Source organism: Carettochelys insculpta, chromosome 10 (genome assembly GCF_033958435.1).
Source record: "Carettochelys insculpta isolate YL-2023 chromosome 10, ASM3395843v1, whole genome shotgun sequence".
Lineage (NCBI taxonomy): Eukaryota > Metazoa > Chordata > Testudines > Carettochelyidae > Carettochelys > Carettochelys insculpta.
In genome coordinates this window covers 18,060,536-18,076,256 of record NC_134146.1, presented here as the reverse complement: position 1 = coordinate 18,076,256, position 15,721 = coordinate 18,060,536, and the positions used below count along the sequence as shown (strand labels likewise).

The 15,721-nt window shown below is 43.4% G+C and overlaps 1 protein-coding gene across 2 annotated transcripts in view; it reads left to right on the top strand.

Annotated features, from left to right (window-relative positions):
• The window catches only part of DOCK10 (dedicator of cytokinesis 10), a 245,706-nt gene that overhangs the window by 204,180 nt on the left and 25,805 nt on the right, over positions 1 to 15,721 (top strand). For both annotated transcript variants that reach the window (XM_075003810.1, XM_075003811.1), the window contains exons 45-49: positions 6,862 to 7,077; positions 9,768 to 9,825; positions 10,148 to 10,246; positions 12,534 to 12,640; positions 15,308 to 15,430. In XM_075003810.1, coding sequence (XP_074859911.1) covers positions 6,862 to 7,077; positions 9,768 to 9,825; positions 10,148 to 10,246; positions 12,534 to 12,640; positions 15,308 to 15,430 — 603 coding nt within the window. The remainder of the gene's footprint in view (positions 1 to 6,861; positions 7,078 to 9,767; positions 9,826 to 10,147; positions 10,247 to 12,533; positions 12,641 to 15,307; positions 15,431 to 15,721) is intronic.

Below are 15,721 nucleotides of genomic sequence, written 5' to 3'. Positions count from 1 at the left end.
TTATAAGCTTCAGACAAATGGTTTTTAAGAAACATTTTCAGCTTTCAGTGACGCTGGAGTAAGTCCATTGAAGTGAATAGTTACACTGATGTTAAATTAGTGTAAGTAAATTTGGAGTCTTGCTTCTATTTTATTTTATTAAAAGGCATCTTGAAACTACATTGATCTACCAAATTTGTATATGTGTGTTGCATTCTGAGCCCTGCAAGTTAAAAGAAAGGCACAATTTTATTTTTCTGTATTATTTTGTTCTTCTTCGAATAGTGTCCACATGGGTGCTCCACTCTGGGTGGCAGTGTGCCCTTGCACTGGCGCTCAGAGATGCTTCTACAGCCATGGTTTCCTGTGCCAAGCACGCGCAGTAGCGCCTCCTCATGCCATCCGGCACGCATGCAGCATGGGCCCCTCAGTTCCTTCTCTACCATCCTCAGCTGCAGACAGTGCTTTGCTTTCTCTCTCACTGAAAGACAAAAAAGAATTCGTTAGTTAGACAGTTAGTGTTTGTTCTCCCTATCCAAGTTATAGCTCCTATTATAATTCCCGAACAACAAGATAAGTTTAGGGTTAGAATTACTTGCTGCATCATCACCATGCCAGGCTCGACAGTGTTTAAGTAATACGCAACATGCCTCCTGAATCAAGTGTCCGGGTGAGTCGCCAAACCCGGTCCTGCACCCATTGCTCCAGCCTCAGAGCAAGGGCGAGGTGGGACTGTCTCAAGGTTTATCTGTACGAAAAGTCCTTCCAACCACCAGCCCCAGAAGGGGCCTCCACCGAGAAACCGGCACAGGAGACCAATGGTATGGACTCTGTGTGTCCCTGTGTCCCAGTTGGCATCCCATCTGCAAAGGTGGGCCATTCCATGGTGCATTCCTGGCCTCTGGTGCCATCCTAATGGGCCGTGCCAGTTGAAAAGGCTGCCATGATGTCCCCAGCACTGTCAAAGTAGGCATTTCTAAAGTGGGTGCATTCAGAGATGAACCACCAGCATTTGGCACCATTAGTTCTGCTGCTTCCAGCCTCCTCTACCCTGGGGCATAAGAGGTCCTCAAAAACTAAGACCCTGCTGTAGGTTATGAACCCAGAGCACAAGTGGCACCATTCCAAGTCTCCACGCCACTAGCGCAAGTCCAGGGCCGAGGCACTGCCCCATTCTCATGTAGCACCGGAGAAGGCACTGAGACACCACTTCACCAAAGTGCAGCATGGTATCCAAATGACATTGCAAAGATTCACCAACAAGGGCACAAACAGCACTGGTCCTGGCGCTGGCCCAACCTGCCACACTCTGTGATTCTGGTGCCACCCCCACCTAGACACTCACAGGTGTCGGGCTAAACCATGCATCCCAGAGGGGGGCGGTTCTGACTGAAGGAGTGTCTTTTCTTTGCAACACTCCAGTCCCACAAACTCCATTTGAGAAGACTTGCCACCCACCATGTCTTACCCACAGCTGCCCCCACTGTGGTTTGCACAACACTACCTGTATTCACAAGAACTGGCTTCTCAATGGTCACCTTGTCAGGTGCAGTCACCCTGCTCCCTTGCTCTGCCAGCACTGTCCACAGGGTCCAGGGATCATCCCATGTTGCCGCAGACCACTACATCAGCAGCATATCCACCATCTCAGCACTTGGGCTGAGGATTCCCTTTAGAAGGGTGAAGACAAGTTGCTGCTGCATCACTCCTCCTCTTCACCAGATGATGCAGTACTCATGGTTTCACCTCCCCTTATGGACAACTCGTGAGCTTTCCACCAGCTATTTCAGCAGGTGGCCCAGGCTTGGGAGGAGGACCTGCAATATGTGCAGGTTAAAAAGTATAGACTTCTCTGCACCCTGCAACCTCCCACCTCCTCCAGAATTGCAACGCCTAAGGGCAAACCAAAGTGGACCTTATAGACATCATCTGGCACATGCCAGCATCCATTCCTCCCACCAACAAAAGAGCTGACAAATGATATTTTGTGGCACCTAAAGACGCGGAGTTTCTGGTCATTCATCCACAAGCGAACTCATTGGTGATCAACACCATTCATAACAAAACCAAGTCTTTTTGTTCCACTCTTCCAGACAAGGCAAGCAAGAAGTGGGACATCATAGGACTCAAATTCTGTTCTTCAGGCACGTTGCTCCTACAGGCAGCAAACTATGCAGCTGTGCTGGCTGACTATGACCATCTTAAGTATTCCAAGCTGTAGGAGTTGGTTCCCTCCTTACTAAGCAGCAACGCCCGACCCTCATGCATGTGATACACTAAGGGCATACCGTTGCCCATATGGCAGTCCACATTGGATGTGGTGGACACAGTGGCTAGAGTCACAGCCTCTCCTGTAGTTATGAGGCACAAGTCATGGCTCCAGCCCTCAGGGTCCCCAAAGACCTGCAGCAGAAGGTGGAGGACCTTCCTTTTGACCAACACCTATTTGTGGAGAAAACGGATGAGGTCCTACACTCTATGAAGGATTTTTGCACCATGCTGCACATGCTGGGGATGTACACCATGCACCCATTTAAGTGGCCTCGGTACTCTCCCTACTAAAGACCTTGGAATCAGTTCCAGAAACAACTGAAGTGCTTTGAACCTCACCAACAGCACAGTTCCCAGAGGTGAAAACCGCACCAACAACCTCACCAACAGTCTGGGGCATACCACACTCAACAACCTAGTTAGGGTGTGGTTGGGAGCCTGAGAGCTTTTTCTGTTCCAGCCGCTGCACAGCCTCATTGCCATCCATTCCACCACCACCTTGTAGCCAGACAGCCTTTTGTAACCGCACGCTTATAACTGTAGCTTAAATAAACTTGTAACTAGTTAAGCTCTGAGCCTAAATATTTTGTTAACCCTTTTGTCACTGCAACACAGCCGGCACAACAAAAGAACTTTAACCGTTTGGTTACTACAGCCTGGCCGTGGGTGAGTGTGCTAGGAGCTGCCTGCTCTAACAGTAAAAAACTGGGTTGTTTAGGACCCAGGGGAGTACCTCACTGCACATTACCTGGCCGCCGGCTAACACACCTCTGTCCTTTTTTCCACTGCAGAGCCAGCATTACCTTGGACAAGTGGGTCCTGGAGCTAGTGGTCTGGGGGCATTCTATCCCATTTACTTCTACTCTTCCTACCCTGTCCCTCTTCAAGAACTCCTCTCATGACCTCTCAAGCAAGAGGTACAGCACCCCCTCCATCTGGGCACCGTTTAGCTGGTCCCACTGGAGTTTCAGGGCAGGGGGTTTTAATCCATGTACTTCCTAACCCAGAAAAAGAATGGGGCGTGGAGGCCCATCCTTGACCTCGAGAGGCTCAGTAAATATGCTCTCATGACGGTTCGAGATGGTGACTCTCACAACCATTATCCTGGTACTGGACAGAAATGACTGGCTCTCAGCTCTCAACCTACAAGATGCCTATTTCCACATCACAATCTCCTCAGCGCACAGATGCTTCCTTCATTTTACAGTGGAGTCCTGTCACTATCAATAGCAGGTCCTCTTATTTGGGTTCCCCACTGTGCCCAAGGTGTTCTTCAAGACTCTAGTGGTCATGGCCACCAATGTGCATCATCACAGGGTGATCATCTTCCCATATCTGGATGATTGTCTCATGAAAGGGCTATCATTCCCAGAGGCTCTTCACATGATGATGGTCACCACAGAACTCCTGCTCAGCCTGGGCTTCCACACAAACTAAAAGAAGTCCACACTTCAATCCATACAGTCCCGAGAGTTCATTGGGGCTCACATAAACACTACCACCACCAGGACCACTCTCTGACTTCAAAGATTCCAGGCCCTGCTTGATCTCATCCTGGCAGTGTGACTGTATCTTACAATCACAGTGTGCATGTGCGTCAAGCTGCTGAGTCACATGGCCACCACCATGTGCGTAATTAAGCTGTCCAGACTACATATGCAGTGGCTTCAGTCTTTGCTAGCCAAATGCTATGCCCCGGCCAGGGCACTGTTCAAATCAGCGGCCATACTGCTGCACGTTCTCACCTCCCTTCAGTGGTGTGCATGTCCAGGCAATGTTCTCACTGGGGTGCCACTCCACCAACCGCTCTCATCTACTGCCCTCACTATGGATGCCTCCATTAATGGAGGGGGGGCCCATCTGGGTTCCCTTACCATCCAGGGCAAATGGTCCTTCACCAAGCAAGTGCTCCATGTAAACCTCCTGGAACTCAGACGGTCCGCTATGCTTGCCAGCATTTCTGAGAGCAACTTGCACATGGAACAATCAACAGCCTCATGAAAAATGCTACTTATATGTATTATATCAACTGTCAGGGCAGGGTTCGGTCTCCATCCCTGTGCAAAGGAGCTATAAAACTGTGGACTTGGTGCCTTCAGTACTGCATTGCTCCAATAGCCATATATCTCCCCAGGGTACTGAACGTGACCACAGATGTCCTCAGTCACTCATTTAGTGATCAACATGAGTGGGAAATCAACATGGTGGCTCTCAACCACATGTTCCAGCTTTGGGACCAGCCATACATAGACCTGTTTGCAAACCAAGTCAACAGAAAGTGCCAACAGTATTGCTCCAGAGCAGGTCTGGGAAGACACTGTCTCGGGGATGCCTTCTCCATCAACGGGACATGCCCCTTGTCTACGTTTTTCCTCCCTTTCCCTTGATTCTAAGCTTCTGGTCAAGGTAAGACTGGATAAGGCTTACCTCATCCTGATAGCCCCAGCATAGCCAAGACAAACGAGGTATCCTTACCTGTACCAGTTGTCAGCAGAGACTCCATATCCCTTTCCTCCTTACTGCAACCTTCTGTCTCAGGACTTTGGTCACTCCCTTCACCCCAACCTATTCAGGCTATGCCTCCCCATGTGGCTCCTTCATGGTTCCAGAATGCCAACATTCCATGCTCGGAGAGGGTGAAAAGAGTTCTTGTTAATTGCAGACGGGAGTCCACCTGCAAGTCCTACCTCAACAAGTGGGCATGGTTCTCACAATGGTTGGGCACTAATCATCGTGTGCCTCCTCAGACCACACCCCTTCCTGTCCTCCTTGACTACCTGCTGAACCTGCATGAGTCAGGCTTAGCCCTCAGTACTGTCCAAGTGCCTGGTGCAGCATTGGCAGTGTTCCTCACCCATCCCATCACCAAACGAGTTCTGACACGTCTGCAAAACACTTTTCCATCATTACACTCTCCAAACCCCATTTGGGACCTTAACCGTGTAGTCAACTGCCTCATGCAGCTGCCCTTTGAACCCCTGGCTTCATCTGTCAATGAAGGTCTTATTTTCAGTCACCATCACATTGGCCAGGAGGGCTGGGAAGCTTGCCACTCTCATGGCTGAACCTCCCTACACGGTGTTTACCAAGGATTGAGTTATTCTTTGCCCTCATCCTATGTTGCTCCCTGAGGGTGTCTCCCCGTTTCATATCAACATGAAAACATTCTTCCTAAAATCGCACTCTGATCCTGAGCATGCAGCGTGGCCCACTTTGGATGTTTGTTGGGTGTCGGCCTTCTACAGCGATCACATGAAGCCTTAGTGCAAGTCTCCTAGGCACTTCCTCTCCTTTGTGGAGTGATCCAAGGGCCAGTCCATGTCATCTCAATGGTTGCCCAAGTGGATCTCCACCTCTATGTGCATCTGGTATATGCTTCACTGGAAGGAGGTTCCAGGTGCTGTCACCACCCATTCTGTCAGAGCTGTGTCTTCCACCACCGCCTTTCTCAAGAAAGCACCCCTCACAGACATGTGCAAGGTGGTGACATGGTCTTCCAGCAACAAATTTGTACAGCATTACACTCTTCCATTGCTTCCTCCATTCAAGTGGATCAAACCGTTCTGTCAGCTGTAGTTGTTACTGGCCTCCAAACCCACCTCCAGAATGCGACTACTGCTTGATAGTTGCCCAGAGTGAAGCACCTGCACAGACCACTTAAAGAACAAGTTACTCGCCTTGTGCAGTAATGATGGTTCTTCGAGATGTGTGTCCCCATGTGTGCTGCACTTTCTTCTCTCCTTCCCCTGCTTTGGAGAGTCCTGCTCTATTTGCTAGGGTAGAGAAGAAATGGAAAGCTCCTTGCCACATGTGTGCCAGAGAGCATGAAGAGGCACTAGTGGGCATGCTTGGCATGAGAAATCACAGCTATAGAAGAATCTATGAGCAATGGCACAAGGACACACTGCCACCCAAAGTGGAGCACCCACAGGGGCACAATCTCAGAGAACCATTGTTACTGTAACTTTTTCTCTACATCTGTGCAAAACACCATAAACAAACAAATGATCCTGAAGTTCAGACCCTGAAGTTCAGAATTTATTATTTTCTATCTCAAAAAGGAAAACAGCATAACTGATATAAACATGCTTAAAGGAGCAATCTATCATCTGGCCAATAAGAAAGTCCAAATTTTAATCTTCTCTGGTTTGAAATGCTTATGGTCAAGAGAGCGATACCATTTCTCATACTGAACACTACCCTCTGCCATTGGTATTAGTGGGCTACCTAAGGAATCAGGTATTACTTGCATCAGAAAGTGTATCTGTATCTAACAATAAATTAGTACATCTTTAGAAACAAATGGTCATATTTTCACCTATTATACCAGTGTCAGTCAATTGACTTCAGTGGAGTTACTCCATAGAGACAGTGATGTAACTGAATTCAGAACATGGACTAGAGTTTCTAATGGATTTTGTGACCCATGAGTCAGTAAATAAATAAAAGAGAACAATGTGAAATATGTAAATAAATTGGGACCATGAGCCTGGTCTAAATAGGAGTCTGTCCATTGACTTCAGGCCCATTCAGGGATGATATGATAGTTTAACATGATAAAAGTCTGGCTTTGTAGCATTTTCAATGACTCATTGCTTATCTTTTCCAAAGAACAGTCACTTTCCAGCAGAGGTGAAAGACCTGACCAAACGCATCAGGACAGTTTTAATGGCCACAGCTCAGATGAAGGAACATGAGAAAGACCCAGAGATGCTTGTAGATCTGCAGTACAGCCTAGCAAATTCCTATGCCAGTACACCTGAATTACGGAGGACTTGGCTTGAAAGCATGGCCAAGATTCATGCTAGGAATGGAGATTTATCAGAGGTAATTTAAGTAAGACTAAAAACAGTCTGTATTTCGACTGAGATCTACAGATGAAAAATACTCTGTAAGAGCTTGGCATTATTAATTATGATGATGATTATCAAAGTGAAACATTCTGTTTTCTTGTTTCCTTCATGTAACTAAAATAAAATGTGGACTGGGTTGAAGAATGCCTGTATATGTTATATATTACAGCCTACAAATTATAGCAGCGATTAACCATGACTAGTTGACATATTTGTCGACAGTGACCACAAGGTCATTGTCAGCATCATGTTAGCTAATACAGATGTTAAAATTGAATTTAAAAACAATGTAATCTCCTAATGAAGACAAGATTATGGTGTTTCCATTCCCTTTTGGGCTGGCTTGTTTTTCAGCACATGAGATGATTTAGGTCAGGGGTCAGCAAACCTTCTGAGGCAGAGTGCCAAAATTCGACCTTTTGACTTCTATGTACAGTCTGAGTGCAGGTGATACTTTTTAAAGTTACAAATAGTCCTACAGACAACAGCTGCATTAATAAATTAAGATGCAGAACTTTACTGTTTAGCTGCTGGTTGGTAGTATTAGCTGTTCTTTGTTAATCCACAGGCTTTGAGCAAATTTCTGGCTGCATGGGGGAGGAGGGCGGGGCTGAGCTTCTGCCTTGCATGCTGACGAAAATCCACTCGCATGTCACTCTTGGTACCTGTGCTGGGAGTTGCTGACAAATCTTCCTTTGTGGCACAAATGTAGGTTGTATTAAACTGATTATTTGAACCCCAAGATCTGAGTCCAATAATGTCTTGTTTACAAAGTAATTATGTATTTTCTGTGGATTAGGTCCTGGTCTCCTTGTTTAATCCTTGCTCTGTATCTATGTAGCTGAAACTCCTATTAAAATCAATGGTAGTTTTGCCTGAGTGAGGACTTCAGTATTTGACCTGTGCTTTCTTAATAGATTAGGAAAAGTGATTTACATATTCTCATAACAAAGGAACTAGGGATCACCAAATGAAAATAAGACAGGTTATACCTCCCTTGTCCAGCACCCTCAAGATCTGACTGGGTCCTAGCGAGGGAATTTGCCAGATGAAGGGAGGTCCCCTGATCCTGCCACCCCTCCCTGTTCCCAACATTGCTTTTGCCACCTCCACCACAACCTCCAGTCCAGGGGCCCCCTTACCTCCCGCTCAGACCTCAGCCCCTACTGGGCTGACATTCGCTTGGCCGTGCTCGGGCTATCAGCCATAACTCAGAGGCCAGCTCCAGCCCTGGCCAGAATGCCAAATGCAGCCCAGCAGAGGCTGTCTCCAGCCCTGGCCAGGGTGCTGGACATGGCTCTGGCAGCTAGCTCTGGTCCTGGCCTGCTGTCACCTCCAGCTGTGGGCAGAAGTCCTGCTGGGCTCCCCCGCCCAAGGCAACTGGGCTCCCCCACCAACCTCCCAACATGGGGTTTCTGGTCCTGTAAAACCTATGGTCCATGGATGTTGCTGGACCACAAACTGCTGGGTTTGAGAGGTTCAAACTATATGTAGCTGGCTTAAAACAAACAGAAGGAAGTATCTCTTCACCTAACACACAGTCAACCTGTGGAACTCCTTGCCAGAGGATCTTGTGAATATCAGGGTTATAACAGGGTGCAAAAAAGAGCTAGGTAAATTCCTAGAGGTTAGGTCCATCAGTGGCTATAGGCCAGGATGGGTAGGAATTCTCTCTCTAGCCTCTGTTTGTCAGAAGCTGGGAATAGGTGGCAGGGAAGAAAATCACTAAGGCTACATCTACACTAGCACACTACGTCGAAGTAGCCTATTTCGAAGTTAGGACATCGACGTTAGGCTACTTCGACGCGTATTGTCTACATGTCCTCCAGGGCTGGTGCCATGGACATTCAACATTGAAGTAATGACAGGGAACATCGAAAGGAGCCATCCTGGAAGGAAATGCGGAGCATCCACACGCACAAGCTCTCCCCATCGAAATAAGGGGCCAGCAAAGCCCCAGGCAGCTCCCTTAAAGGGCCCCTCCCAGACACACTTGCCCTGCACAGCACAAGATCCACAGAGCCAACAACTGGTTGCAGACCCTGTGCATGCAGCATGGACCCCCAGCTGCAGCACAGCAGCCAGAAGCCCTGGGCTATGGGCTGCTGCACGCGGTGACCATAGAGCCCCACAGGGGCTGGAGAGAGCGTCTCTCAACCCCTCAGCTGATGGCCGCCATGGAGGACCCCGCTATTTCAAAGTAGCAAGATGCGGATCGTCCACACACACCCTACTTCGACGTTGAACGTCAAAGTAGGGCGCTATTCCCATCTTCGGATGGGAATAGCGATTTCAACATCTCACCGCCTAACATCGATTTCAACGTCGAAATAGCACACGGCATGTATAGACGCGACGCGTGCTATTTCGACGTTGTGCAGGCTACTTCGAAGTAGCCAGCTAGTGTAGATGCACCCTTAGTGATTACCTGTTCTCTTTATTCCTATGGGACATTTTGCTTTGGACACTGTCTGGAGACTGAGTTAGAAGGACCTTAGGTCTGACCCAGTATGACCGTTCTCATCTTCTTCAAATTGTCAACATATTTGTTTCCCCTCTTCCGAAACATCATCTGACAATCAAGAGGGTTTCTAACCCCGAGCCAAGTAGTAATGTAAGATATGGGATATTACTTTAATATATTTATATGGTCTCTGCTTTCAGGCTGCCATGTGCTATATCCATATAGCTGCCCTCATTGCAGAATACCTGAAAAGAAAGGGTAAGTAAAATGTATTCAGACACCATTATTAATGTAGCAAATCATACAATTGACCACAGTCTGCAACGGACTTATATCATTCCATCCATATTTGTGCTCTTTTCAAGTTATCCTGCTACTTGTTCCCTTCTCACATATTTTGAAATATGAATCTAGTAACATCTCATTGTAACAGCATAATATAATATGTAAAAGGTTTATTGAATATTTACATTTTTGTTCTAAAAGTGAATGCTTCATTTGTTAGTGTGTCATTATTAAATATGCATGTTATTAACACATACCAATAGCACTGTACTAATACCATCTTACACTACCATAGGTTACTGGAAAATGGAAAAGATTTGTACCTCACGTATGCTCCTGGAAGACGCTCAAGTCTCTGATAGTAATCTGTTACTAACTACTCACAGTGGAGGAAGTGAGTGTTCTAACCAGGCCTGTTTATGATTAAATAACATTGTTTAGGAAATTGAGTTACCGCTCTTAAACTGAGCTAGTGAAAGAAGATATTCTCAAAAAGGAAAAAGGTGTTGCATGATCGTTTTGTTTTCAGTAGCAGTTAATACTAGGAAATATTAGGTGATGCTTTTCCGATTCTCCTTTTGGTTGAATTATTATGTTATCTTGATGACTTGTACATTATGTTACAGTATTATCAACAATAAACATCCTACTATTATCTATGCATAGGACTCCCGCTTTAGTCAGTAGGTGTTTTGCACAAAAATACATGTCCTAATAGGATCCTGTAATTTTCATATCAAACTAGCAAAAACTGCTTAAAAATGACAATATTATTGTACAATTTTACACCATCAATGTCCAATAACAGAAGTAAAAATAACACCCTGTCAGGAAAAAATTAACATTGAGATAATTATTATACCTAGTAAATGATGGACAGCTTTTAACTCAAGTTCATTTTCGTCCTTATCATATGATAAAACAGTAAAGGCCTAATTCTGCAAAGTGCAGGATCATCTCTTGCAAGATGCCTGTATCTACCACTTCAAGTCAAATGCAGCCAAGTCTTGCAGGACAAACACTGCAGTTTGTATGATTTGGTCTTGGCCCTTTTTCTTTTCTTTTTTTTTTTTTTTTCAATTTATGATCCATCAAGTTTTCAGCCATTTATTTGGTGTAATAGTGAAATTCATGTACAGAAAAAATATGTAATTACATTTTTGGTAAAATTTTTTGACCTTGTTAGGACTTTTGAATCCTGATCCACAATTGGATGACTTCCTATCACAAGATTTTTTATGGCTATATATAATCATCTCATTTCAGGGGGACAAATAAGAAAAAGAAAAGAAATATTGTTGCAGTTACGTAATGCTGCTTCTCTCAAAACTGATGTTCAGATTAATATATTCAACTTGTCAATCATTTTCAGAGTCAACAGTAACATCTTTCCTTCTCACATTAACATAGAAAACCCATTAAATGCATCGATTGGACCTAGAATCTAGGAAGTGTTAACATCATGGATGTGGCCACACTAGCGCCTCCTTTGAGAAAGGCCATGGTAATGATACACTTCAGCAGATGCTGAGGAGGCTCTGCCATGAATATGCAGCACGTTATTAGCATAATTGTGGCTGTGCATGCTTTGAAAGAGCCTCTTTCAAAATGCACGCTGCTCCCTTGTTTCGAAAGCCCCTTCTTCCCAAAACCAAATGGAGAGGAGGGGCTTTTGAAATCAGGGGGTCATTTTGAAAGGCCCCCAGCTATGCAGGCATTTTGAAAGTGGCACTTTTGAAGCATGCACAGCTGCCATTTTGCTAATGAGGTGCTGCATATTCATGGGATTGCCTGATTAGCATCTGCTGAAGTGCCTTATTACCATGGTCATAGCTCGTGTGTTTCTAAAATGTGTCACCTTCTCTGGCAGATTTGCAATTTTAAAAGGCTTTAAGTGGCCTAAATCACTATGGGGCAGAGTCTGCCGAACTCACCTGTGGTAAGCATTTCTGTATTTAGTATGTAGTCCAGCTGAAACCGCTGAACTACTTACATAGTTAATTTTGTGCACTGTGCATACTTTCAATGACTTCAGAAGGACTACACATGGCATGTCAAGTTAAATATGTGTGCATTGCAGGATAAAGGCTGATTGTACCAGTCAGCACAAGTGAGGGTTGCAGGCTCTAGCCCTGTAGTTACACTCTTGTAACCTTATCAAAACAAAAAGCAGTCAAGTAGCACTTTAAAGACTAGCAAAATAGTTTATTAGGTGAGCTTTCATGGGACAGACCCACGAAACTATTTTGCTAGTCTTTAAAGTGCTACTTGACTGCTTTTTGTTTTGATAGCGTATAGACTAGCACGGCTTCCTCTCTCGTAACCTTACTGTAGAATAGTGTCTTATACCTGTAGTTTTATGTGGGTTGCCAGAGCGATAAAACACAAGAAGAGCACTGACATTCAGAGGACAGGAGTGGATTTCTCTGAGGTTTTTGTAGTCAGAGTACGTATTAGCGTATGAGGCTAGACAAGTGAAATTATGCCACAGAAGGAACTTGCGACAATGTGTAGAAAATGCAGTCGATTCTACTTTTGCCGTTCATCGCTTGAAACTTGAAAAAAAAAAAGTAATAATCCTAGCCATGTAAAATTGATTGTTCTTTAACAATATCCTATAGCCTTTAAACATATGTGGTTAGACAAGTGTTAATTAGCATTGTTGTGGCTTGTACTTCAAGGCTTATTTTCCATGGGTTGGCCAGCTTTTCTCAGTATTACCCCAAACATTAAAGAAGAAGGAGCTATGAAAGAAGATTCTGGAATGCAAGATACTCCATATAATGAGGTTAGCAGTGCTAGCATTTACGTAACGGTGTCCTGTATTCTTTATTAATGTAAGGGTTTTTTTAAAAAAAAACACTATTGATTTCTTTAGGAAGTGTTAATCAGTTTACAAATCCTTGTCATGTAACTATCGGAAGCAAAACAGAAGCAAAGTGAGCTTTGGTGTAAAGAGGAACCAGACTGCTCTATTTGGAGGAATGTTGCCATGTTACAGAGCATAACTACCACACCTTTCACATATCATTTCTAGTGATTTTATTAAACTGGGTGCAATCTCTATACACAAATTTAACAGACCAGGAATGTCTACTAAATGTTAATATACCAAAAAATTGTAAAGACATTCTGGGGGTGGGATTGTAGGTGAATGTAGTTTGAGTATAGAATGAACAGTTATCAAATATCTAAGTGTCTTATTTCCCCTCTGTCTGTGTTGCCAAGTATGGAATTAGTGTGTTAATTTTTCAAGCACAACCACCACCAATATTTTGGTAATGTTGCTCTATGGTTAGACTATTTTTTCTTTTTCCAGTGAGAAGCTGCCAGAAGTCAAGCAATACGGTACAATCTCAGAGTTATGAACACCTTGAGAATGGAGTATAGTCTCAGCGGGTTAGCTGTTGTCATCTGTAGCTTCACAAATAACAAGCAGTCCTGTAGCACCTTAGAAACTAACACATTTATTAGGTCATGAGCTCGCGTAGGTAAGGCCCACTTCTTCAGGTGATACCAGATGGGCCTTACAGGACTGCTTGTTACTTGGGAATGGAGGTTTTGTTTGTAACTCTGAAATGTTGATAACTCTGAACAAACCATGACATTTTTCTTTCAATAGTTTACAACTGAACATTAACTTAATACAGCTTTGAAATTTTACTGAATTAAAATGCTGCTGTCCCTTAATTTTTTAGGTGTTCACATTAAACACAGTGCTATAACATAGTTGAGGTTTTTGGTGTTTGGTTGGTTTTGTTTTTGTATCTCTGCTGTTGTCTGATTGCATACTGCCAGTTCTAAATAGGATGTGCGGTTGACTGGTCAGTTCAAAGTCTTGTGCTTATAGACTGGAAGTTCTATTGTATTATCAGATGAGAGATTAATTCTTCATTTCCTTTTGTATGGCTGTGTCCACCTGAAATTCCTAGGAGGTTTATTAAAGAATCACTTGGCAATAAATATCCAATTTGGGATAGTGGTTACAGATCACATGCAATATTCTCTAATGATTGGACATGTTCACCATATCTAAATAAAATCTCTTTCATCACAATTTCTTCAACATACAGCCCATGGTGTGAGGTACCACTGTCTTAAAGAAATTTTATTTTATTGAACTATGAGGTTGCTGATACTCTTTTGAGCACAAGCCTCATTCATCTGAAATAATTTGTTTATCCAGGTCCTTTTCCCAGCATGTCATGTCTGGTTTGACCTTTTTTTCCAGACAGATTTCTATAAAGTTTGGTATAAATTAATTTTATATTTTGTTTCCTAATTCACCAGCTGCCATTACTTCTATTAACATTAGTTTTCTGTATAAAACAGTTGTCTCTAGAAAACTGAGAACTATTAATGCATGGCTGAAAGCACTGGTATCACAGGAAAGTTGGCAAATCAAAATAGTTTTGATTCCTAAACAAGTTAGAAAAGTTGCTTTACTAAATAGGTAGCCAACTGTTTGTATTCCATGATTCTCCCAATCTTTAAACACCTGTGGTTTGTGATTTGGGTGAAGATCTGAATTATTGGCCAGGGCTGTTACTGGTGAGGGGAAAAGGACCTTATCTTTAGTTCTATCCCAAACCCAGACTGTAGTCTTTGCTAAAACATACACATATATTTCTAGAGGATAATAGCACTTTGATAAGATGCCTGTGCACACTGACTTACTTGACTTACACCCTTGTACTGCGGATGGAGCATAGGTCATTTACAAGTCTCCTCCATTTCACTCTGTCTCAGGACAAAACTTCAGGCCGACCCCAGGAGTACCCCAGTTATTGTCCTTCACTCTCAACCTGCGTACATTACAAATGTGATAAATTATATGAGAGATCACTTTGCCCAGTCCAGATGCCTTTCATCTTAAATATTAAATAGCACAATAAAGCCACAAGAATATCCATTTTTTTAAAAAAAGTGTTACAGTTTAGAGTGATTGATTTGTAAATTACCAAAATTGGAATATGGTGAGGAAACCTGAATTAAAATTTCCATCTGCTTCTCCCAAAAATGCCCTAAAGTCTTTTTTTCATCTACAGATGTACTATATTTCATCCTTTGGCTTCTTAATGGCTCTGTGTCAGTTATGCGTTCTTCAAAGGCCCAAGTGCTGATTGAACCAGTCTGGCATTATTTCTCTTGTAGAACCACAGCGCCAGGTAGTGTGGTTGCAGATATATGAGATCTGGCAGTTTCTGAATTTTTGGGACTGGCCTTTTTTTTTGGCATTTTGAACCTATTAAGTGGTATTTAGCTCTCCATTAGACTATGGCAGCTTGCCAAATGATTTTCGCAGAATTCTTACTAAACTTCTTACTGTGCTAACCTACTGTATAGAAGAAATCATATCGAAATAAAACAATGAGTATATACGGTTGATGTCTACATAATTACCTAATGTAATCAACAAGTAACTCACCGTGGAATTTTATTTGTGGAATTACAGAATATCCTTGTCGAGCAGCTGGAGTTGTGTGTTGAATACCTGTGGAAATCTGAAAGATATGAACTGATTGCAGAAGTTAACAAGCCTATCATTGCTGTATTTGAGAGGCAAAGAGACTTTAAAGTAAGATGGATTTCAAATTAAAATTTTTGTCTTAAAAAATAAAAGTGTGTCAGGAAACACACACCAGTGTTGTTTGAACTGATGTATTTGAATATTATTTTCCTTATGCTGAATTTTTTTTCTTTTGTCTTTTAATGACTGACTTACAGGATAAATGATTTCTTTTTGAAATTTTTCCATGTTTGCTTTTGTTTTTCCTTAAATTTCAAGTAAAAAAGCAATTAGTTAATGATGAGTCATTGATTTACTTGCTTCAAATGGAAATAAATTAACTTGGCCTGGGGTGTAATT